Source organism: Sebastes umbrosus, chromosome 20 (assembly GCF_015220745.1).
Source record: "Sebastes umbrosus isolate fSebUmb1 chromosome 20, fSebUmb1.pri, whole genome shotgun sequence".
NCBI classification, from domain to species: Eukaryota; Metazoa; Chordata; class Actinopteri; order Perciformes; family Sebastidae; genus Sebastes; species Sebastes umbrosus.
In genome coordinates, this window is record NC_051288.1 from 17750465 (window position 1) to 17776905 (window position 26441).

The following is a 26441-nucleotide window of genomic DNA, read 5'->3' on the forward strand; positions in this document are numbered from 1 at the left end:
CAGTGGGTCTTTAGAGCTGAAAATAACGCTGATGAGAGTGAATCAAAACAGCAAAGTTGTGGGCCAGAAAACCAAAACAATGAGCTGAAAAGCACTAAACTGCTCCATTGAGTTGAGGGTTGATAATTCTCCGTTTGTCACTGTGAGCAACCTCTTTCACATTACACATAGTCATTTGGTCCATTGTAATATAAAAATGTTGATGATAGCAGCTTTAAAGTAAACAGTTGTGTCTTATACGGCAGCCCATTCGCACAAAAAGGTGTATGAATGACACGATAATGCGCAAGGCATTTAGCGTGCAATAAGAACGCCTTCCTTGCTTTTGGCGTGTCATTTGTACACCATGTAATCTGTACTGACTGCAATGTAAACACATCCATGTAAATATGCTATGCTCAGAGCTAGTGACGTAGAATAGAAAGCGAGAAAGACCGATGACGTTTGTCACGTGTTTTTTACAGATGTTTGTCACGTGTTTTCCGTACTTATGTTACGTTGTCTTCGTACGTATTTTGATTAGTTTACATATTTATGTTAAGCCCAAACATGACGTTTGCCCTAAACCTAACTAAATGGTTTTGTTGCCTAAACCTAACGGTGGATGTTACCATAGTTTTGTTGCTAGCGTGCAAATGACACACGGAAAGCCTAAAATGCGTTCTCATGACACACGTAATTGCCCTGTTATGTCGTGCTGTTTCTACGCCTTCCTGTGAGATTGGGTTGTATACGATTGTGTATAGATTCATCTTAAGTAATGCAAGAAACAAAATAAATGTGCTCCCACGCCTCAGGAGTTTTTAGTCAAAATACAGAGAACTTTATGAACAGCAATGTGTTAGGGTTGTTAGATGTGCATCTATAACTAAAATAGTCCCTTTAAAATGTACTTTTTGAACTGCTTTACTGTATGTTCCCATAGAAACACAGCTCTGTTTTCAGTATAGTCTCAGATGGTGATGTGTATCTCCTCTCATTGCTCCCATGTTCAGTATTTTAAGATATCAAGTCTGCCTCCAAGCAACAGCTTAAGACCAAACACGTCCCTCACACGGTATTCTTATACAACTCCTACATACTGAAGATGAAATCCAAACACAGGATTTAATTTGCATTAAAGATCAAATGTGTTTTCCACCTCGCCTGCTCTGCCGGTTGTTGTTCACACCGTGCTGCATTGACAATTCAGCGCAGCGCCGGGACGTGTGAGGACCATTATGGGTTTTAAATCCGCCTGTAATCATGTCAACAAAGGCGATGGGACCGCACTGAGCCTGTGTCCAATCTCTCTGAGATTATTATTATTTTTTATTACGCTGCCATCAAAAACGTAATATGACACGACTGCTTTCTCATCCACGATCAGCTTCCTCCCCGAGTTCTCCAACGAGCATGATGGCTTGCGGTTAGACAGGATCCTCCATCAAAAACCTTCATTAGTTTGTTTTACATTGTCAGTGTGTGAATTTAATAAAGTACTTTAGTGGTTCTAGACAAAAAAAAGAAAAGAAAAGAAAATCCGCAAATGACCTGCCACGAAATAGTAGCACCCGTCTGAAACCGAAAAGATTTAGCTCTGACGAATATTAAAAAGCATGAGAGAGACGGGCTTTAAGTAAATTAGTTTCAACTGGATTTGCAATTACTGTCATCTTAGTGGACTCTTTTATATCCTTCCATTTAACTGGTGGTCGCTGTGTTTAAGCAGCCTGCATCTTTTATTCCAATGGAGCTACATGGAATTATTTACTTATAATTAGAGAGGATGCAACACCTTTTTATAACATATTCCCAAAGTTGTACAAATGGAAGCAATAAAAGCGCTAAAATAAAGGATGTCAAGGTCAAATATGGCAGCCCGTCTGTTAAATCAGAGCAGTAGGCACCTTATTGTTTTGAAATGGCCCTCAAAAACTCTGCAGAGCCGAGCTGACGTCTCAATCGGCTCACTTACAAAAGCACCGGAGGTGTCTGAAATCTCCCATTAGGTCTTTTGTTCTGTACGGGGGCTCGCAGGTACACCTTGTCGGGGTTTCCGCTGTCCTGTTAAATTAGCAATAAAGAGGACCCCGATCAATTAACTCTGCAGAATTAGGCCCAGTGGGAGTTGGGACGGGAATGAAATCAATGGTATTCAAATGAACTTCGCCCACACTACAGCAAACGAGGCGCTTTCTTGAGACTACATTAGTTATTCCCCCTGTTGTAAGAACAGATGACTGGGAGAACGTCTGGAGCTGCTTCTTCTCACATCTTCCTCCTTTGAGGCAAGTCTTCAATGTCTTTCAAGTCGAGGCGGTGTGGGTGTGACGCTACACCCGACCTCCCACACTCACCTCGCAGCAGGAACACGCTGCTAACCCTAAGGGGCCTGGCTACAACATGTATGAATAGCATCTTTATAACCCGAGCAGTGAAATAATTCATACTTCATTAAATCCAGCATAGAAGGGTTCGCATTTGACTAGCTAATCCGCGGTTCAGCTGCACAGCTGCATGTTAAGTTCAGTGTGCTTTTGGTTGAAACAAGCACTCTACAGCGACTGTTTAGACCACCGCTGGGCTTTAAACCTCAGCAGTCAGGTTTCACACCATCAGCAGTTTTCTGGGATACTATACATTTCCTACAACTAGCATATATACAGCACATTGTCCTCTAAAAAGACTGTTGAATGTTTCAAATACTAGGATTTATGTCGACGAAATGGAAGATTATGAAACGTTCGCACTCTCTTGGTGCTTTTTGATATATTTCAGTTGAATACAAAAGACCATTTGACTGAAATAACCATGTTCACATAGTCTCCATTCCTCCTCCACAGCTGATTTTCTAACAGTGAGATTTTTATTTTTTTGTTCTGACTAAAAACAGACCCCATGGAGGTAAATGGAGCCTGGTGGGAGTTCGGAGTTGAGCCCTCAGCAACAAAGGCAATTATAGCAGGCCTTTCAAACTAATGGATCCGACTGAAGGCTCAGGCTCACAACTGTGTTCTCACCCTCCACAAGCTCCAACACTCCGGACCAGCGCTCCCCACACGCTGGATGACCTCAGACAACTGCTGCAATTAAGAAAAGCCAGAACTTCTGTAATGTGTGCCGCACTATTTCGTTGTATAAAGGCGGACAGCACTTAGCATTGATTATTCTGGTAGAATCTGAAATAAAGCAGTTTTTGGCCATTTAAATAAATCCATTTAAATATTAAAGGTCTTTGCAAACCATCTCTGCATATAGTACAGTAGCATAAACTCAGGCTGTAAGTGGAAAACACACTAAACTTCACATGAAACCACAAAGTCCACAGAAAAGTCAGATAAAATCGGACTTACTTTCATCGGAGCCTATGTTCTCGTCCATGTTTTTGATGTAGTCATCCTGGAAAGACAATATGTTTGCATTAATGGATTTAGTAATTCATTTTATTTAACACACTGAAAGAAATATGCTCTTGCACTCCAGCTTAATGAGAATTCAGGAGAGCGTAAATAATGAAGGAAGATAACAGACACTTTGCAGCACGCCGTGAATGACAGTTTGAATGTGAGTATGATTTTAGCAATTCAAATGTATTCAGCTCTTATGTTGAACAGATTGGTTTTAAAAAGCAAATTATCATAACATGTAAAACATTTTTTCAATTAAATTTAGTCAATTTCTGTGACCATTTTTATTCACCACATATTCTGTATGCTTGCTTGATTGATTTATCTTTATTTCGATCTTTAAGTTGAAATAAATAATACAAACTAGAAACAGAAGTGTAACCAGGTGCTTACACAGCCACGAAATAATGACTCAATGTCAAAAAAGAGATTATATTTCCCGCTCAGGCATGACATTCATCGCTATCGCTCTAAAACTTCACACTTTTGCTGATGACATTCAATTATACTTTCCAAAAAAAATATTAAATAACTTAAAGTTGTGGATGGATAAAAGTTTCTGTCATGATAATAAGAATTTTATACTTATTTTTTGTACCTGTTTTTTTTATTTATGTTGCAGTTCTACCTTTTCCCTCAATGCTGCTGTCCTTTTCTATCTTTATCTGCTCTGTTATCGTGCTGCTGTAACACCTAATCTCCCCTCCTGGGGATAAATAAAGTGTTCTCTTATCTTTGTTTCAGATTAAAGTTTTGAACAACACACTAAAAAAGTACTAGTCTTGTTTTGTCCACTTTAACCTTTAAGTGCTCTGCTAGGTCTTGATGCACTGCTACTCTTCAGTCCTCATGTTAGCCAGCGTGCAGCCTGAGATCATCAGGCCAGACCCTCCGGGCTGTTCTCCTCTGAAGGATTTGTTCTGGAGGTGACTTTGCCTCGGAGGGCCCCTGGTACTCAGTGTGAATGCCCTGAGGAGATCAGACTAGCTGACTCAGTGTCTTCTTACATATAACTCTAGAGAAAACATATGTATTACAAGGCTTTGTAGTGTCCAAAGTTTTTTTTATTTTCTTAGTTTTTTTTATTTATCCATTTAAGCATTATATTTATTTTATTACAAACTTGTTATATACAATGGTAATATCGTTATATACACTTTTAATATGGTAATATTACAATAGGAGCAATAAAGTTTGCCATCTTGGTTTGGTCTACGGAGCTTCCCGTGTTGTTTCATAAATATAGGTGCAACTTAACCGTTTCGCACAACGTGATTGGTTGATGCCTTTACTTGAGGTGCGAAAGCTCAGAAAATCCAATACCAAATTCCCCCCAAAAAAGCCCGCTCCCTATGTAGATATGAAGGGCTCATTCTAAGCTAACGAAAACACAACGATTCTTAGCTTCAGGTGATTAAACACTAATTAAAACATAGTTATGAATATTATATTCCATTTCTGCTAATAGACCCTTTAAGTATTGTGTTAAAATGATTGTGGTTGTCGTAGATGTAGCCTCTAACATTAAGTAAACTGCACAAGGCAGGACTGAGAGCTTCAATATATCTTATAAAAAGACTTGGACTATCTTAGCTCCTGCACTGTTGCAGAGGGAATATTTGCAAACTAACTCTGGTTTTCAGATTGTGTCCCTGGCGGTGTTGCGCTGGAACGATAATAAAAATGCACCGTCCCCCTCGCTGTATCCATTCTGACCCATTTCTCTCTCTGTGTCAGGACAGAGAGGATCAACTATAAAGCGGTTACTACTCGGCACGAGGCCCAGAGAGGACCCTGAGGATCAGGTCTGTTCAGTTTAGCTCGGTCTTATTCTGCTCAGGGGACACGAAGACTGAGCTCTCAAGTCAAGCCGAACAAGTATAGCCGACGGCATCTTAAATACTGTGCACAGGGTGAGGAGTTAAAGGGATAGTTTTTGTGTTTTTACTCGTGTGAATTGATCTCTGCGAGTCTAAAAGGAAGAACACATTTCCATTTATGAACTGCATACTATTTTAATATTAATATATTTATTTTCTAGGAAGCAGCATTTTGGCTGTATGTGTAGATATTTATGTTATTGTTCTTATAATACATGTAATGTTTTTCACCTTTGAGTTGTAGTCAAAGACATTTCTAGATGTCGTTGTATTATACTGTATGTGCTTTTTGTGCCAAGATGAGCTCTTACTCAAATGAAAGGTGACACCGACAATACAGCCAAAAAGAGACATAAAAAGAGAGAGAGACAATGCCATTGTACAAATTAACAAAAGAGACACTAACCTCGACTTCCTGTGACGAGCAGCGGCGAGGGAGAAAGAAAGAGAGAGAGCCATTGTCAGAGAAATAAAAAAAACTTAAAAGTTTTAATTTTGCCTCCATACAGCGTGCAAACAGTGGGTTGGTTTATTACAGTTGTGGCAGCAGTTAAACTGTCAGCCTTTAATGCATGCTGATTGCAAATACATGCCTTAGTCTCGCTCCTCTCGGGGGACAACATAAGACATTCACAGAGGATTATGAGCGCCTATTAAGCGAGGATGATCCGCCGCCACTTCTATGAGCTGGCAGGGGTCCCGATCGCTAAGGGCTCATTCTGTGGCTGTGTTTACAAGCAACTGCCAAAACGCCAGCCTCCTGCCAGCTCAGAAGTTGTGGATAAGCCATGACATACCGCGTCGGCCTTGGAAAAAAATACAGGCAAATTGTTGGGAATCTTCAAAGTCAACAGGCAGATGTGATTTAGATGTTTTTTATGGTTGCAGCAGGCACACAGAGCGCATTTACTAAGCGTACCATTGACAACACAGACAGATATAGCTCCTGTAAAGTATAACCTTGAGTTAACAGGGGAGTGACTGCTTTCCTTTCATTCCATTTCACCGTCTTGGCTTCGGTCCAAGGGCATTACACATCAATACCCACCGCAGCCTCTCTGCCTGTGTGTTTCATCATTCAGTGCTCCGGTGTGTTTGAGAGAAATATAGCACTGCATGGTTTATTTCAGCAACTCAACCCAGTAAATAAACCTAATTCTCATACACACACACACACCCACAGCCATACCTGTCTACTTAATATATCACAATGAACAATTTACAGGCAGCACAAGGACGAGCCAAAAAGCCGGCGGAAGGCTTTAAAAGGCTAAGGCAAGAATTCATCACCGAGCCGCAGCAGGACTCTAGATTTCACCTACGAGACTGTTTCGTAGAGGTAAATATTTTCCTCTGTAGCAGTGAAAATGTCCAGGCGCTACGTATACGAGAGGCAATATCACTGTTTGTTATCTTCTAAATCTGCTGGATTTCTGTGTGATGAGAAGAAGAAGAAGAAAAATAGACTTCAAATATGTCATATGGAATGTAAACACCTCCGCTGCTGAATAAAAATGACTTCTTCTTTTTCAGATCTGCATCTTTACGTGGCATTTTAAAAGGTTATTGCTTCAACACTGAGCTTTCAGGGTGACAACGCAGAATAAAGAATCTGAATCAAGTTTATTGCCAAGGAGGTTTTCACAGACAAGGAATTTGCTTTGGTGTATTGGTGCATAACATAAACATAACTATTATTTATTATTCTTAATGATCTCTGTTTTTAATTTCACTTATATATTTCAGCACCGACTATCCTCTTATTGTCTATCTGCCCTTGTTTGAATGTGTTGCATTTTATATTTTTGTAAAGCACTTTGAGCTACATCTCTTGTATGAAAAGAGCTATATAAATACAGTTATGATTATTATTATAAGAGAAAATGTAATTAAAAATAAAAGCAAGTAATGCAAAAATCAAGAAACATAAGAAAATTGAAATAAAATTATGAAAAAATTAGGGCTGTCAAAGTTAACGTGTTAACTCAGTTCGGGCTCAGTTCTAGAGCTACAGTGAAGATACAGTTATCAAATGAAACTAGAAAACCTAAGGAATCTAATGTTACCAACCATGTCATACTAGCTTGTCGCGAAGGAGGTTAAATAACACTCCAACCTTGCGCTAAATTTTAGCAAAGAAAAACTGGCATGGCCATTTTCAAAGGGGTTCCTTGACCTCTGACCTCAAGATATGTGAATGAAAATGGGTTCTACGGGTACCCACGAGTCTCCCCTTTACAGACATGCCCACTTTATGATAATCGCATGCAGTTTGGGGCAAGTCATAGTCAAGTCAGCACACTGACACACTGACAGCTGTTGTTGGCTGTTGGGCTGCAGTTTGCCATGTTATGATTTCAGTAAATTTTTTTATGCTAAATGCAGTACCTGTGAGGGTTTCTGGAAAACATTTGTCAATTGTTTTGTGTTGTTAATTGATTTCCAATAGTAAATATATACAGATATTGCATAAAGCAAGCATATTTGCCCACTCCCATGTTGATAAGAGTATAAAATACTTGACAAATCTCCCTTTAAGATACATTTTGAACAGATAAAAAATGTGCGATTAATCATGGACAATCATGCGATTAATCGCGATTAAATATTTTAATCAATTGACAGCCCTACAAAATATCTGAATTTAAATGAAAGAGCTGTGCCATATTTAGAAGTGTTAGTTTTGTGCAGAAATGTGCAAACTAAAGAGATCTAATTGCTAAGCCCTTAAAATCAGCTGCAGAATGGGCTTTTGCAAATACTGGAAAAAATGTAGAGTATCATAAAAATCCCACAAAACGACCGCCCTCATTATCAAAGATGCGACTGCAGCATGTCCCGCGTCAGATGTAACGATTACTTAATTAATTATTCGCAGTGCAATGCTGCAATTACCCGGCTCACAGTGCTGCAGGGGGCCGGTGGGAGTCCTACAGCGCGTCCTAAAGGCTGGAGTGCTTATCTTCTCCCAGCAGCAGTGTGACAGCAAGGACACCAGGCTGAGGCTGCATTTAGTCCTTCACCAAGGTTGAGAGCTAATGCTGTCCCACTGAATCCCAGCCAGGCTGCTGCTACAGTTCACAGCAAGCCCAGACAAGAGGGAGGGAGGATGGGAAAGATCAGGGAGCAAGGGGCAATGATATTCATTGTGGAGGTCCCCTGAGTTATGCGAGTCATATCACACACTCCACCTCTTCTGCCATTTGTCAACAAGGCTGCATCGCGGCCGGTGTAAAACAGAGCCGGGAGGCTAATGGAGCTTGACTATCCAGATGCTGCGACTGCTCCTCCCGGACCGCTCGCTGGTATTAGGCTGACAGCGTTTGGCCGCAAGCCTGACTGCGCTCCTCCGAGTTAACGTCTATCTCACCTCGACCGAGCCCCGTCTGCCGGTGACATAAATACCACCGATAACCCTGAACCAGCCAACCCCAACGTCACCCACTGCAACAAACCCGTCCTGAGCACTGACACCACAATGTTCATACACATCCCAGCTCTGCATGACAGCCGCAGGGGTAAGCTGACTCTTAAACCGTTTAGCTGCATGTCCATGTCGTGTTGTGCAAGGATATTGCTCTGCTGTTGGAGTATGTGAGCTGGTAGCGAGTGATGCTCCAATCCAACACTCAGTATTGGTTTGATACTAGCAAAAATACCGGATCGGATACCAGAAAAACATATTAGAAACAAGACATTAGGGATGTCAAGGTGGCCTAGGCAGGCAAGAAAGTCAAAAGCACAAATCTGACGACAATGTTTAGAAAATATGAGCCTTCTACGTGTGACAGCTAAGATTCTGGTTAAGGCAGATAAACCATGGCAAAGGTCTGGTAAAGGTTAGACAACAAAAACATGTGGTTAAGGTTAGGGAAACATTGTGGTGATGGTTAATAAAAATACAAACATTAATGGAAGGTCTGTGATGGGATGCAAACTCTGGTTTCCTGCAAGAACGTAAGTTGTGCTACATATTCATCCACCACCCTCAACCTACTGGGTCTAAGATGTGTATCACACAACTTCAAACATGAGCAATATGAGCCTTTTCATGGACAGAATCAGTGTTGGAAGCTTCAACAAAAGAGCTGCAGAGGCTTCATGAAAATTGTACGACAACAAAGATTGTTGGAAGACGTGAAGTGTTAGAAATTCCCTCCAGATAGTAACAAAGCAAAAATATTTATGGATGACCAATCGTTTTCTGCATTTTAACAGAGCTTTTTTTTTTTTATCTTTTGGACGAGGTCAAGTATTTAGAAAGCAAGTCCAAGTCAAGTTTTTTTCCAGTCTATCAATACTAAGATCATTTATCATTAAGTAGTCGGAGCATTTATACTAAAACACTTTATTAGATATTGTTATCACAGGTTCTTCACACCCACTCTCCGACCTCTTACTGCTAATAGTTAATACAGTAGACAAATGAAAACATATTAGTAATTATCTTAAACAATTAACAAAAACAAAAAGGAATTTTTGATAACTAAAAGCAGGAACTGGCACATAAATAAAGGATTTAAGCGTCAGAATCCTTTTCACGACTGGCTGGGAGGAAAATAGGCAATATGCTGGATATGATGAGGGGAAACTATTAAGCTACTCATTTATGTTTATAGACTAATTAATTCTATACTGAATGGCTAATTTCTCTCATCTGAATTTAGAGTTTTCTCCATTTAATTCTGCAACTTAAATTGTCCGTTAGGCTATGGAGACGTTTTACGCATCCCAATGATGTTATTAATTATTCATGACGGAACAACTACGCACAATATAGTATTTTTCAATGTTTATGGGTCATCAAGTCGAGTCTCCTCAGCTTTTTGCCTTCAAGTCTCAAGTAAGTCGAGTCTCTGAGCAGACACAACATGATCTCATCCCTACTGGTCATATTTTGCCTCTTGGGCACTAGGACGCCGGGGGTAGTTTTTTGCGCAGTATCTTGACGCTGGAGGTTCGTGCGTAGATAACGTTGTGAAACAATCAAGGTTAACATTGTGAAATGGTGGCGGTTAGGTTTAGGCAATAAAACCACTTAGTTAGGGTTAGAAAAACATTGTGGTTTGCTTGAAATAAGTAGGCTTGTAACGTAACGTAAGCTACGGATGTAGCGTCACGTGACATAACGTCGTCAGTAAAAATCACACAACTTTTGATATCACACGGATCCCCTGAGTAAAAGTCCTGTGTTTGTTTGATATTAACATCTTAGTAGAAGAAGAACAAATTAGTGGACTAGCATTAATAGGGCTGCCACTTAATCGATTAGTCGAATAATCAGCCGTTTTGGTCTTAGTCGACTGAGATTTCTTTAGACGATTAGTAGTTTTTTATGCTTTTTTCATGCTGAATGACTTATTTCTAAGAAACTTATGAGCACATATCTGGTAAACACAAGATTCAAAGTGGTGCTTTTGTGTGATTCCTTGTGGAGAAACTCAGTTTTACAAATCTGTCGATTAAATCAACTAATCAATTAGTCGACAAAATCGTACGAGTGTTAGTGGACTAAGAATTTCTTTGGTGGACAGCCCTAAGCATTAGTATTATTAGCAGATACTCAATGTTGTGTAATTGGTATCTGGTAAAGTGGTGTCTAAACATCTATAATGTTTACACGTGTTTATCCACTCCAAGTGTTGGAGGTCGAGTGCAACTCACAGACGACGCCCTCCAACGCTGAACGTAAACTAAGTATTAATCTAGAAATGAAGGAATCCATCTCCAAAGGAAACAAAACAAAACGAGCAGAAATGTCGAAGGGAAGCTCGTGGGCTTCAAGTGTCGGAGCTGAGAGCCGCCAGGAGCACGACCTCACTTCAGCTCGGCGGAGAAATGCTCACGGAGTAAAAAAAAAAAAATGTCACAGTGGAAATCTGCATCTCCTCGCCCTGCTGCAATGATCCATCACGTGCATGCAGCCCGCTCGCTCGCTCCGTCACTGCAGCTCATCTGTCCCTGCAATGTGACAGGATCTGTACAGTCTAGAGGACACCTACACACACAATCCTAATCTTCATCTCACACACCTCTTGTCTGCTGTAGAAAAAGTGCTGGAAAAGGAGGAAATCAAGCTGTCAAAGAATTCTTGAAAGGACGGGAGCCACAGGACATTTTAGATATCGCAACACCTCCATACACGCACACACAGCCATGTACATACACAGATATTATATAACAGATAACGATCAGCGTAATCTCATCTACAGCTGATGTGGTGATAAGCTCCTCTCCGATAACAGAACATCATAGTTCCTAATCTAAATCAGAGAGATCATATTTTTTTGTGGATTGCAGTCTCTTCCAACGAATAGGTTATCCTGTCTTTTAAGGATTAGAGGATTTCTGTTGGAGAGTTAGGTCTAGAAGATCGATACCACCCTAATATTAATATGAAGCCATAGGTAGCAGCTGGTTAGCTTAGCTAAGCAAAAAGACTGGAAACAGAGGGTAACAGCTAGCCTGGCTCTATCCTTAGGCGTATTTACCCATTGGTTTTTGTTTGTATTAAATAATTTATTTGTGAGCTTTAGCAAACTTTTATGGCTTATTTGACATAAACTGCTTGAACTATTGAACCAATATAACCACATTTAGATGACAAGTGCACATACCAACTCCATGTGATCTTGCAAAATGTATTTTCCAAAAATCATGACTTGACCAGCCAATCAGCATCTTCTTCCGTCCCAACGGAACTGCATTGCTAGGCAACAGCTTGGGTCCTTGTTTACTTCCTGTCAGCAGATGTCTTTCACATAGGCTGTGTCCGAAATCACTCACTACTACGTCATTTTGTAGTGCTGTCCGAATGTATAGTGAGAATTATTATACCCTATATAGTGGACACAAAGTATCCCACAATGCATCGTGAAAAGTAGTGGACAACGATGGTCACTAAACAGGCACTATATACCATCATGCATTGCACTGAAGGAAAAAATGGCAGACGGACAAGAAGAGAGAGAGAGCAGCGCGATTCAGACAAATCCATGAGTTGCGTCGCGAAAATAATATATTAAATGTGAGCAGAGATACTGTAATACTTTGTATTTATTAATTTTGGAAAATACGCTTATTGCAACAATGGCAACAATAATGGCCGCTTTACTCCTTCCATTCTTACCTTTCACAATAAAAGCTCTAGACATACATACGCTGTATCACTGCTTACCAGGGGGAACTTTTAAATTCACTCAGAGCATTTCGCTAAGAGGCAACTCAACAAAATAGCTTACAATATGTATTTATCACAAAAATACATGTCTGTATTTATTATGTATGGTCTACCAGCCGACGTTTTAATTGTGCGGCAGTAATGATGTAATTAACGGCGCAGAGAAAATGACCCGAGTAGTGTCTGAAAGTGTTTTCAACGGCTTCAACAGAACTGCATTGCTAGGCAACAGCTTGGGTCCATGTTTACTTCCTGTCAGCTGATGACATCCACGTTCACTGCAACAGCAAATAAACTGGCACACATTCGGAATATTTACGTTTACACCTGTGAAATGGTCTATATTTATTTTGATGCTGATTCAGATGCAGATTTCTAAACAGCACCAACAGCAAACAAAGTGTTGGTTCCATCTTTAAAAACCCAGATTGCTGAACTCATTTCATTTAGTCCAGAAGCTCTGCTTTACAGATGAAATCCCTCTCTCACTCAGGGCAATAACCGCATGCTGCTTCATCCTCCGCAATATCCCTTATTGATATTCTGAGGACAATATTTGCAGTGAAGACATCACTTAAGCAGCAGGATATGAGTTAGAGGTTAAACGATGATCTGGGCATTTTGCATTTCCTCCAGTTGTCATTTATCTAGCTTCATGAAGTCATTTACTCTGGCAGCGAGTGGATGAACACAGGCTGATGGATAGACTGGTGATCCGGGTCATGTCTGTAATGAACAGAGACCTGCGAGAGGCTTTCCTCAGCTGATTGCTCCGCTCTGGGCCCGGGCCGTGTCATCCTATCAGATCACTGAGGTGTGTCTGCCTCTCTGACTGACGGCACATTGTCAGCTCATCATTCCCCCGGCCGGTCATTTGCGCAGTAATGTGCTTTGCTTGATTAATGTAGCCGAATTAGCTGCGTCTCCCTGCCTGCTATAAATCGCTGCTAAAGGGCACACAGGCGGAGGCTGTCTGCATTCCACCCTCCGAGTCTCTGTAGTTACCAGGGAGCAGCGGGAGTGCATCTCGCCTTTGCCGTGTCATTATGGCGCCCCGATTCAGCATGCTGGGGCCTGAGATGGTGGAGGTAATGTCTCGCTCTGTTTGTACCCCACCGTCTTTGAAAGCGACGGAGAAATGGGAGAGACACTAATGGTGCAGACCCACCGCAGATTGAACCACTTAGAAATGCATTAGAGTGTTTCAAAATGACGCTGTGTGTCTTTTCTGGCCTGAACCCACTGGCTTTGGAGTGGCAAAACATTTTCACTTGAACATGAGGCAGAAATAGCTGTAAGGACATTTTGCCGTCTCCTTTGATTCCACATGCCAACTCGTGTGGTTCTACGCCTGCATCTCCTCGGTTTGCTCTTATTGAGCCGTGACAAGTCTGAGATTTCTACACCGCATCTGCTCTGACAGACGCTGACGTGATCAATGATCAGACTGTTTAAGGTGATTACATGCTGTGTGTATGACAGAAGCATGAGATATTTCACCACACTCTAAAGATAAAAACCGCACAGAGAGAAATGGTGGTGTCTCGATTGCAACAAAAACACTCGAGCATTATGGGATTAAGTCGCAGCCCAGCAACACAGAGCTGGATCAAATTGATCATCTGAGCGGGAGTGCTCGGGGGCCTGCAAGCGAAGGACACATGTTGTTTCACAAGGTAAGACGCCTGCCTGCAATGCAGTGCAGCACGGAGCACGTTCTGCCGCCATCTCTGCACGCTGAAGGGCAACGTCTCTCCGAACCGAGCCCACGAAGTAGCCGGCTGTCAAGCGTGCATCCATCTGAAGCGTATGCACTGAAATGCAGAAATAATCAAGCTGACTGGGGAGTTTGGCTCTTGCCTAAGAATGCAGATGATTTAACTAACAGGCAATGACACTTTCTATCAAGTCACAGGCTGTTTTATGTGTAGTTAACATGAAAAGAGTCTCTTTTCAACCTGAAATAAGAGTCTGAAAACATAAAAGAAGCTTTTTCTTCTGGAGCGGCCGCCTTCGGCTAATAAGACCACATTTCTGGAAGTTGCATCACAGAAATGAACCTTTTTCCCCATTCTCAGGAGCCCGTTAGCGGTGGTCTCCAAATCACTGATGAAGTGACACATCAAACAGTGTGGCTGGGCTCGCTTTTCGCTGTAGCAGGCTCCACAGTTGAATCAAGGCGTTGCATGCTCTGAGAGATGCAGTAATTGGAGAAGAGGAGGAGGACGGCGCGGGATGCAGAAGAAATGGATTCTGGTGGTGTTGAACCCCAGTGCTGAGCCAAGCAGAACCCCGGAACGGCTGAGTCTCTGCAGCATCTTATCGCTCCCTCCCCCCCATTTGCAAAACAAAGAAGCAGAAAGAGAAGAGGCGAGCCTTCAGGTTGAGCTCCACACATATGCCCAAGGGAGCTCCCAGCTTATGCAGGGCCGTCTTTACTGTGCTGAGCCATGCTGCTTCTGCATACAATATTAGCAGAAAAAAAAAACACTATAATAAGACAAACTGAAGCATGTGGCTCCACAGAAACAAAAATACCTGATGCCACTGTGCTATTTTTTGCTTTGTAGTAGCATCAGTATTTTATGCAAACACAAAAAGTTATCAGTATACCTAAATAGATGAATGACCTAAATCAATATCGAAATGTAGTGGAGGCTCAGAAAATAAACTCTACTGGAATAGACTCTAGCGAACTGACTTTGTTTCCCCTGAGAGAAAAACAAGCCCGGCAGGTTTTACTACTTAAAATACAAGCTAGCCTTGTGAATCGGTTATTACAGAGTTGTAATTGATTTGGAGAATGTCAGGTATTAAACAGATATTTGGAGGGCAGATTCATTTCTTTTCATGAATCTTAATTTAATCTGTGGCGAACTGCGAAAATCCAAACAAATACAATTATGAGAGTGATTTCACACCTTGTTTTATTCATTTTACTCTCATTTTATGTGCTTGTTTTTTTTTGTATGTTACCTAGTGGCTACTGTAAGACATTTTTGCATCTAATTTTCTATTGATTGACTTGCTGTTATCCTTATCTTTATCATTTTTATTGTAGTAGTAGAACTGGTAGATCCCAAAAAACTGTACACCTAATGAGGCACACTATTCTGTCATCCAGACAAATACATAATTTCTTTCAACTGTATCCTCATATGATATCTTACGAAAAAATATTCCTCATTTGTCGTGCGTTTTCCCACGATTGTCCAGCAACACGTGTCAATTTAAACTCGTTACATGAATACGGTCTTTTCAAAATAAACTTCCGTCTTCACAGCAAACAACTTGGTAAGGTTTAGGCAACAAAACTACTTAGTAAGGTTTAGGAAAAAATCGTGGTTTGGGTTAAAATAACTCCGGAAGTGGCGTAACTTAAGTACGGAAGTTATGTGACAGATAAATCAACGTTGGCTTCTGGTTTCACACGGGGTACGAACACCAGACTCCTGGGCAAAAGTCAGGTGTTTCTTGACCCACCCATCCACCTCGACCTCCTCCCTACGCGGCGTTTGTCGCTCTTTCCTGGTTTACAATTATGTGGATTACATACCAATGGATTTCGTGGGATATACTGTATACGAATTACAGTGCATTATTTTTTGTAAGTACAGCTACGAACGGTGTATGAGAGCAATCTATTTCTTTACATCACTTTTTCAATGGTTTGGTGTTGCTTGGTTGAAAATATGCCACTTTAATGGTTGCTATTTCTGTAAATCCACTCACAACGAGGCAATTTTTTCTGTTGCTATTTTTACATGGATGTAACAAGGTGGCTAGCTAGCTCTGTAGGATGACAACATCCACTTTCTTAGTCCCACCTACAAAGCCCTTATTGGTCAATTGTTAGTGTCAGTGGACACAACAGAAGACCTGTTTACACCACTGAACAAATCAAAGATGTGGTGCTATAAAATCCTTACTCATGCACCAAATGTGTATTAATCCGCCACTGAAAATAGTCCCCCAGGAAATGCGGTGTTAACTCCTGTTTGAGTAACATTTGCTATAAACTACAGTGCCCAGCTGTTTTAGGTTATTACGGAGCCTTTATAAAAGATGAAACTATAAATGTGTGACTTGTTTTTTAAGATGTATATCTTCAGTAGAAACTAATGAGTTTGGGGCCACAGAAAGTAGGAAAGTTGTTAAGTATTAAGAGACAGACTAATCCATTGTTGGGTTTCTTGTTTTTTGTTGACACTGCAAAAAATAGAAAAAAACACACCAGTCTTTTCTTTAACTGGATAAAAAAAAAAACCTGTGTAAAGATTTTTGTAGTACTGAGCAGCTGTGTAATCATTCGAGCGTGCCGTAGTGCACCGTCAGCATGTGTGTTCAGCAAATCTCCAAAAAATATGATTACAATATCATTTCACGCATTTATCTGTCCCTGCGATTAATATTGTATTTGCTGTTTCCAAAATTTCCACAGCTACGCCTGCTGTTTGAATTAATTAGAGTACAATGACAAGTCCAATGAAGCCACAAAGCTCTTTTACAACCGTCAGACACATGAGTTTAGAGACCAGCGGCATGGTTAAGAGAAGATAATGATGATAACCATCCCCAGTTAAAATACCACAGGGATCTGCATGAGACAGCTCACAGGGGTAGCTAAGTTAAATATGCTAGCTGGCTGATTACATTTAATTCCCCCCGTCTGCCACGGCAATGAGAACAAATTGGGTTGTTGTGGCTGCTGATAATGCTAATCTCCCGCAGTGGCAGCGGGATATTACAGTAAAACAGGGAGCCACATTGAGATGTCACGTTATGGCTTTAGGAAGGACTACATCACACATAAATGAGATTCTGTCGGGTTCTTTCAACTGAGAAAAAAGCTATTAGCGCTTTAGCTGTGCGCCCTATCCCTGCTATACGATTTGCTTGATTAAGGTCATTTCAATATGACTTTGTAGTGCGTATCCATTACGCTGCCAACTCGACAAATTAACGGTCTCTGTCTCTCCCTCTCTGTCTCCCACACACACATACACACTTACACAAACAAATATATCCACCACATACTAAATACAGCTCGAACGCAGACAGGATCACAGTCCCTTCCATAACATGTCCTTGACACCTCCCAGAGAGAGGAGGCTCAGCTCTCACTGCTCCTTCATATGCAGCTCTGGGACAGTCAAGTCAAAGACGAACAAGCGCCCGTCTCGTCCAGCGTTAAAATCACACATACAGAAGACAGTTAAAGAGGCTGATTCTCCCCAGGCAAGAGCACGTCCTCAAAGTTTTTGTGGCCTAATTGTACACTACTTGCCCTGCTGTTTTTAACAGTGAGTGATTTGTGGCCTGAAGCAAAGAATCTATCAATGCCAGGTTGAACCCGAGCACCTCGCATTATTACACCTATTGTTACTGAACATAATAGCCGTGTTTGCTCAGACCATGTCTTTAGTGCAGCTCAGTCCTAGACAACTCATAATGGCGGCTCCAAACACACATCTAAAACACCCCGAGGCAGATCTGAATATATTCAGGACAGCACTTTTTACTCTGCAGCCTAATATATTTCCACCTGGCTAATATATGCACTGCTATGTTTGCAGGGTTTTTTATTTTTTTCTTCAGGTTTAATAATTTCCTCTCAAATAACAGAGAGTGATTTCAGCTGGTGAAGCCTGCTCTAAAGTGTTTACCCAGTGAAGGGTAAACAGAGGTTTCTGCCTGGTGTCTGTGAGCGATAACAATAAAGGTCGTTGTCATTGTCAAGGGGGCAGATGAATTTCCAGGTGACAATATATTCAGGTGGGTTTCTTATCATGAAGATCCTCATGTCTGAAATGATATATTCGGCTTATATTTTATTTTATAAACCTGTAAAATACACTCCTAAGATGAGCCTCAGTCAGTTTTAGTGAATCTAAAGCTTACCAAGAATGTAAAGGAGGGCTAGACCAGAACTTGTTCACCAACTCACATCAAATACAGTATTTTACAAATTTAAAAGTTATGTGTTTTATTAACTTTGTTATAATCTTTTTGGGCCAGCCTTTTCATTTTAATCGTTTTTTTTCTTTAATTTTTAATGCATTTTATATTCCTCTTTTTGCTTTTCAGCCAGGCTAACAGCGTGACTCTAGGGATGGTAATGTTGGTTGGTCCACCACTTTGGTCCAGACTGAAATAAGTCTGAAATTTGATGGATTGCCATGAAATTTGGTACAGGCATTCACAGTGCCCAGAGGATGAAGTCTGCTAACTTTGATGATCCCCTGACTTTTCCTCTAGCGCAACCATGAAATCGAAATTTCTGTTTTTTATGTCCTCCACAGGACAAATTGTAATAACTTTGGTAATCCCTCAGCTGTACATTGTGTTATTTTACTTTTATGCAATTACATACAACTGTTAATGTCTAGATTTTTTGTTTCTTGACTAATGTTACATTTGTTTTATCATGGACCCCAGGAAGCCGAGCAACTAGGGCTGTCCTCAACCAAAAAAAAAACTAACACTCATGATTTTGTCGACTAATCGCTTAGTTGATTAAATGGACAGATCTGTAAAACTGAGTTCCTCCACACTATTTTCAATCTTGTGTTTACCAGAGATGTGCTCAAAAGTTTCTTGGAAATAAGTCATTCAGCATGAAAAAGCATGAAAAATTACTAATCGACTGAAAAAGTCTTAGTTAACCAAGACCAAAACGACCGATTAGTCGACTTATTGACTAAGAGTTGGCAGCTCTATCAGCAACCACACTGACAGAAGCACAAGGTGATGCAGTAAAGAATAAAAACCAAACGCTCTATCAGTTTCCATTATCGACTCGTTGTAAGCGATGATATAGTTCTGGTTGTTTACTAAAAAGCTGGATCATTGATTGAGTATTGGGTGTGCCACCATTACAGCCATGAATGAAGACAGACACAGAGGCAGAGTGGCAGCATTTATTGCTCTGCCTGCAGCAAGGCATAGAGGAGCTTCACCAGCACAGAGACAACTCTCAGGCAGATGCCACTATAAATAATGCATGAACAATAGAGCCAGAAGAAGAACCTTGGAACGGCTAATTATTCAGCACGACATTTCAGCAACTCGCAGAGAAGTTTAACGGCTAAAAAATGATGGGATTCAGGCCGTCATCGCTACTGGTGTATAGTATGTGCAGCCGGGCTCCATTATGAAACATATTCATCTACGTGTGCTGCCCTATTACAACAAGTAGCTTCCTCACACTCAGCCACGTGAAAAAGGAAAAGGGATTTTGTGCATTTGGACAAGCTGTGGAACATGCTTATGAAAAAAGCTTTCCTGCTGTTCAAGGTAGCCGTTGAGCTTCTCTCAGTGTTTCTTCTTTGCAAAGCATGAACTGCTTTCCGCCGAGTAGCGCTTTTCCACAGGAGCGACAACACAAAACAGCCTCTCCACTCAATTAGGAATCACCCACGCTTGTGTTGGGAAGCCAACAGGATCTCCTTTCTTCTCTGTTTTCACTGTGAATCGCATCTGAGCAGTCCAAACACTTGCAGCAAATCCCTCCCCCGACATTCACCTCCAGTAAAAGACATGCATGGTAATGACACGAGGACAAGAAATCGTCTCTTTCCTCCACTTTCTGCCATTTCGATCTCATTAGTGTGCAACGAGCAGATTTCCACAGATAGTTGATTTGATAGGCTGATCTTCAGAGGAAATACAGATAACTATTAGCTCATTTAACTATTATGGTTTCTCCCGTCTTAATTTTCAACCCCCGCATCGCCATTCGGTTTTAATTGGAAATAGGCTTCATTATCATATTTTCTACAATTGCATACCGTCCTCTTGCTCTAATTTTTCATATCCGTAATTACACTGGCTGTTAGTGCTGGAGCATAAATCCTGTGGGAGGCTAATAAATGGCTGAGGTTGATGACAGGAGCACAAAAACCCACAGCTGGCGGCGTGTCTTTGAGCTAAGTAAAGGAGCTCAGTGTCACTTAGGATGCAACAGAATCATGTTCAGCAGAAAAACAGAGTGAACCTTGGTCTCGCATTTTTCTAAGAGCTCTCACAGAGGAGCGGTGCTGATGTAGGATCAGTGACCGGACCATCGCCATCATCTCAGCCACAGCAGCACGGATAAATAATGACTCTGATCCAGAGCTGGATGAAGCATCAGGTTGCTTATTAGAGCTCAATTAGTTCTTCTTCCAATCTGCTGGCTGTCCTATATGTGCTGCCATATAAAAGGCTTTTATGCCACTGTGGCTGAAGTGTCCTGAAGTGAGTACTCAATCAACAGAAAATGAATAGTTGAGAATTTCAATAGTCCATTATAACTTACTAAAGGTGAGGTATAGGCTATACAGACTATCAGACTATAGGCACGCAAAGTGCATTATCATCATACTGTCGGAGATGTGTCGGTTATTTCGTTCCGGTGCTTTGCACGGAGCTGATAGAACAATAAAATAATCCCTCTCAATAGGCTTTTTACATGGAAGACATTTTGACATGTCAGAGTAGAAAAAGCACAGGTGTAAATAATGAAAATAATGACTAATTTAGCTGCACTGATTTCATGATCTAGGTATTGTGCATGCTGATTTACTGTCACTCTCACTGGGACACCTGACTAGAACAGAGTCGTCGTTAGTGTCATTAGTAACACCGGTACACTTTTCCAACTATGACAAGTCAAAATATCTGCTGTGAAAAAGGCCTATCATCACTTATGAGCCACTAGAAGTGTGTGGCGGTGTGTGTATCTGCAGAGACTCTGACCTATGTTGGCTTTAACTTTTGCTGCCGTATGTGATGCTGCAGATCGTTCACTGGGCTGTCGTGTCTAGAAGGTAACCTTCGAGTTGGTGCAAACTCTCGTGAGATGGTTAGGCATCGATCTGGAATAGTTAAGGTTAGGATAGGTCGCCGGGCAGAGAGTCTCGTGAGATTTTTTGCAAGTTTTTGCAAGATTTCAGATCAGATTTCGCAATATGCGGGTTACCTTCTAGACGCGACCGTGTTCTGGCAACCATGGTCAGGAGACGTGCAATTCTGGTGTCTTCGAGCCGGGAAAGGAGGGGCCAACTTTGAATGTTGTGTTTACAAACAGAGCCGCTAGCATGGCTGTAGATTTGTTTACTATTTGTTGAACTTGTTTTTTTAGACAACAACAATCAGTTGATTAATCAATATTGAAAATAATCATCAGCTGCAGCCCACAAGCTCATATACTGTTTGTACAGTGAATAAAATGGTAGTTATTTTTCTCTTCCCTCATATTCCTTTATGAATATTGAGGATGTAGATTTAGGCACACCGAGGGGCTTGGGTGAAATTTAAAGAACCACTCACTGTAATCGAATTGCATTTATCAAATTAATTCGTAAGCACCAATAAGGTGATGATGACTCGTGGTTTTGTCTCACTCTGTGCTTATTTTAACAGCCAAAGGAGCTGAGGAGCCATTTACCTGCAGAAAGATGAAGCAATTTTCCCTCATTAAAAATGTAGCAGACAGTAGAGCAGGTGCAAAAACCTTAAACAGCCCTCTGTGGTTGGCTCCTTTAATGAGTCCCCTTCTTTGCATTGCTCGGAGAGATGGGTGAATCTGGCCGTGAATGAACAGCACAGTATTGTTCACATGAGTTCCCGCTGAGCAGATTCACCCGAACACACCCCAAATGCAAAGAGGAAATTGCGTTGGAAACAAAATACATCAAGCAGTCAAAGAAGCGTTTTAACTGATGAGCTGACTCAGGAAGATGCAATCAGCTAATTACAGACGAGCTTAATTTGTGGACATTTGTAACCTGTTTGCCTGCTTTGTTGTGTGGGTGTGCAACGTGAACGCGTGGGAGGGTGTGGGGGGATCTACATCGGGAGATTTGATGTCTTGACATTTGCAGTGTGCCATGATTAAAGCTTCAACATTGATGCCAGTCATAATGGAGCTTGTATAACAGCCTGTAACCTGCTGTGGATTATCCCGACACCTCCTGCCTCTGCAGCTGTTGGTCTTATTGTTCTTCCTTTCAACGTTTTCCTCATTATGTCTCCATGCTGGATAATCATATGTACACCGGTCCAATTCAAACACCAGTCAGATCAATCAAATCGCCCCGCCACCGCTTTATAAAAGCCCACATAGTGATTTTTTTTTAGATGCAGTATGAATATGCTTGCTGTGTTTTCACACCACCTGTTTGCCAAGACAGCTAGAAAAACAAATAAAACCCCTTCACATTTCAGAAGAATCTCACTGCCCTGTGCAGCACGAAATAGACCCATCTGAAGCAGAACAAAGCCAGCTCGGTTGGCTGTCTACCCACAGTATCACAGCTCCTCATCAGGTTCAACGTTGCTTTGATTTTACAATGAGATTCACCTGAAGAGGCAGGATAAGCAAGGGCACAAACATTTCCCATGCTAGCCAACTCTACACCAACCGCGAACCACTCATGATCCTGTTGTGCACACCAAAGCAAAATGCTAAAATAGCTAAAACAAAAGTCCAGAACTAGAAACTAAATCATATTTTACACTTTTAAAGGTTCAACATTACTTCTAGACACAACCATAGTAATAATAATGCTGCTTATATACTGCTTTTTACCTCCGCCAAGGCCGAAGGCCTAAGAAGGAGGTTATGTTTTCACCGGCGTTGGTTCGTTGGTTCGTTGGTTCGTTGGTTCGTTGGTTTGTCCGTTTGGAGGATAACTCCAAAAGTCCGCGATGGATTTTAATGAAATTTGGAAGTGTGGGGTGTGGCACAATGAACAATCCATTAGATTTTGGTGGCAATCCGGATCATGATCCGGCTTCGGGATTTTTTTTTAATAACTCCGCTCAGCCTGTGCATTAACACCACAGGCTTTCAGACATGTGTAACGGATGACGACAGATGCCAACGACGTACATGAAACCTGCCTTGGCGGAGGTCTGCGCTCTCCGAGTGCACCTCTAGTTATGAAATGTGATTTTCTATTTCGTAATTTGTTCATTTGGTTTGTGCCATTGTACTTCTGTCCCATTTGTAGGCCTGTCTCACTCCAAAACACCTCAACATGCTGCTGTAATTTCACTTTAAATATGTATTAACTGTGCTGGATTGCTTTCTTATTTATCCTGTTTTTTCCTCATTTCCAAGAGTACCCGACACATTTTTGATCTACGGTTGAGTATACTGCACAGAGCAACTTGTCATCTCTCTTTTTCCATGTATTTACCGTACTTGAATCTTCAGTCAGAATAGCACTGCTAAACCTCTGAGGTTTGGACTACATACCACTACACACATTTGACTACACACACACACACACACACACACACAAACACAGCGGATATAAACAGTAACCGCCCCCCAACTGTGACTTTTTCATCTTTTATGATTTTACAAGTTTGAATCACAGCACATTAATTAAACTTTAATGAACAGATTTGTTTTCACTTTGACATTTAAGAGACTTTCTCTAATGATCAGTTGCAGAAAAGACTAATTAATCCGCCGGGATCCAAAGTTGTAAAACAAGAAAAGAAGAAAAAGTCAGAGGGGTGAAAACCTTTTATAGACACTAATGGTGAAATGCTATGTTTAAATAATCGATGAGCCAATTCATTAATCAGTTCAAGGAACTTTTACATTTACATTTGACAGACAATTTTTGTCCAAAGCAATGAACAAATAAGGTATTATCCAAGCTACAGCAGATCAAGGAGACGCTATTGAAAACCAATTAATCATTTAGGTAAATTATCAAGCAAAAAAATCAAACATTTGTTGGTTCAACTTTCTAAAATAAGAGGATGTGTTGCTTTTTTCCATTATATATCATTGTAAATTCAATATCTTTTGGTTTTGGACTGGTTGGTCAGAAAAATTAAGCAAAAATTAATCAGCCTGTTTCACAATTTCCTGATGTTTTATAGACAAAACAATTAGGCTTCGTCCGAAATCGCATACTATGCACTACATACTCGATCGTTCAACATACTTTTGTGTGAATAAACAGTAGTATGTGTCTTTTCGGACGCACTGAGCAGTAATTTACATCGTCACTTCCTGAGAGCCTCCTTGCCGGTTGGAGACGTGTAACCATGGTAACCCGTGCCAACCTTGTGAGAATCAAAGTGTGAATTAATTTAAAATATAAATTATGCCTATAGCAAAGTGAAATCTTATACTTACAGTTAAATTGAAGAGTTGATGTTACAGAGCTGTCCGTCAACGTCTGTTATGAACGTTGTCATCAATACCGTATTGCATTGTGGGATATTTATGCCGCCATAGTGTCCAGCGTTGCATACTGTAATATTTCAGCGAAAATAGTATGCAATTTGCGTACTATTGGTTTCATACTAATGTTTCGCACATGCTAAAACATCTCACAGACTGTTTTAGCGTACTAAATAGCCTGGAATAGTATGGAATTGGGAAATACACGAGGTGAAGATTTCCTCCCACATTTTGCATGTGTTAAATTCAGAATCCAGATGCAACTAAATTCAATGCACCTAATACTCAACTTCTAAACATATCAAACAAATCCTCTCAGGACAGCAGTAATGAGATCTTTGAGAGGATGTGCCTTCCCAGCCTTTGTTTGTGGTGCTAAACCAAAGTTCGTAAAGTTCTCAACATTGAATACCCAAAGGTAAAAAGGTAGCACACATGCAGATCTTTAGTACAGAGTTGACTAATCTCAATTTCACCGATGGAAAACGAGCACCGATCCAACTGGACAGGTGAGGCAAACCACTCCAAAAACCAGCCAAGATAATATTCAAATTTGCATGACAACAAAAAAATTTGCAATTCAATTATAAATTCTCCCACAAGCTTCCTGCGCCCTCGGGGGGGTCCAGGGTAGTGGGGCAGATTCCTGCACACTGTAGAGCGTGGTACTGTCTGGCTGACATTGATAAGACTATCTGTCTGAGGTGATATTTCTCAGCAATGAGATCAAACGGCCTCTCTGGCTGTCAAGGTAGAGGCTCGGATCTGAGCCGCCGCTGCCGCTGCTAACCGACTCCTCCTCGCAGATCTCTCACATCCTGATTCATGTGTTCTGTCTTGTGGTACCAGGGAGGTGTCTCACACACCCGATACCATGACCTCCTGACCCCTTACCATGCTCACGGTCTTCCCATCCCACACACATCCCCTGCTGGTTGTGTTTTGGATGCTTTAAATCAGATATTAGAATCAGCAAAGTAATAGAAAATGCCCTGTGTCCTGATCATTCAGGCTATGACCAGATAAAGACACTGGGATATGACAATATACACCATGAGATGAAAGAAATGTGTATACCGGTACAGATTGTTCTATTAGAGATGCACCAATCCAATACACAGCATCAGTACATACTATACTATACACTTAATAAATGGATCACGTCACGTTTATGTGTGAAATGTCATATACAATTCAGTTTTTAGTGCCATTCCCTGGTCTCATATCATCCTACATACAAATTATGCAGATGAGTTGCACACAGTGAGGTGTACAGACTTTAACATTTGGGGAAAAGAGAGCAATATAGTGTCAGATCTGTATCGGCAGATACCCTGGATTAAGGTATCAGAATCGGGCAGGAAAAACTTAACTGTATCAGAACAGAAGGGAAATTTGTCTTGTAAATGCTAAAACACTCCACACAAGCTCACATAAAACAATAAACATTAGTGACAGCATGACATACATCCAGCCATCATCATCCCACCCAGTCATTAACGGTTAAAACAACAACATCCCCATCATCATAACCCACCAACATCATCAGCAGACTCATCCTCAGCATTAACAGTTTGATAGCACACTGTTCACATGTCTGATATCTCTGTTTGTATCAGGCCATTATGTGCAATGGTGCAAATGAATCCTTGATTTATCAGGTATTTCATTTGGTGGATTAATCAAAAACAAACACTCCCATCTGATAATTGTATCTACTAATGGTATCTCAATTGAATTTCCTTCAAATGTACTGTGTCACAATATACATTATATTGTTATCATGATGTGCAGTGATA

The 26441-nt window shown here is 41.0% G+C and overlaps 1 protein-coding gene across 1 annotated transcript in view; it reads right to left on the reverse strand.

Annotated features, from left to right (window-relative positions):
• LOC119479750 (testican-2-like) overlaps window positions 1-26441 on the reverse strand; it is a 46735-nt gene that overhangs the window by 18386 nt on the left and 1908 nt on the right. Inside the window, exons 2-3 of the mRNA XM_037755670.1 lie at window positions 5676-5684; window positions 3336-3381 (exon numbers count right to left, since the gene is read on the reverse strand). Coding sequence (XP_037611598.1) covers window positions 3336-3381; window positions 5676-5684 — 55 coding nt within the window. The remainder of the gene's footprint in view (window positions 1-3335; window positions 3382-5675; window positions 5685-26441) is intronic.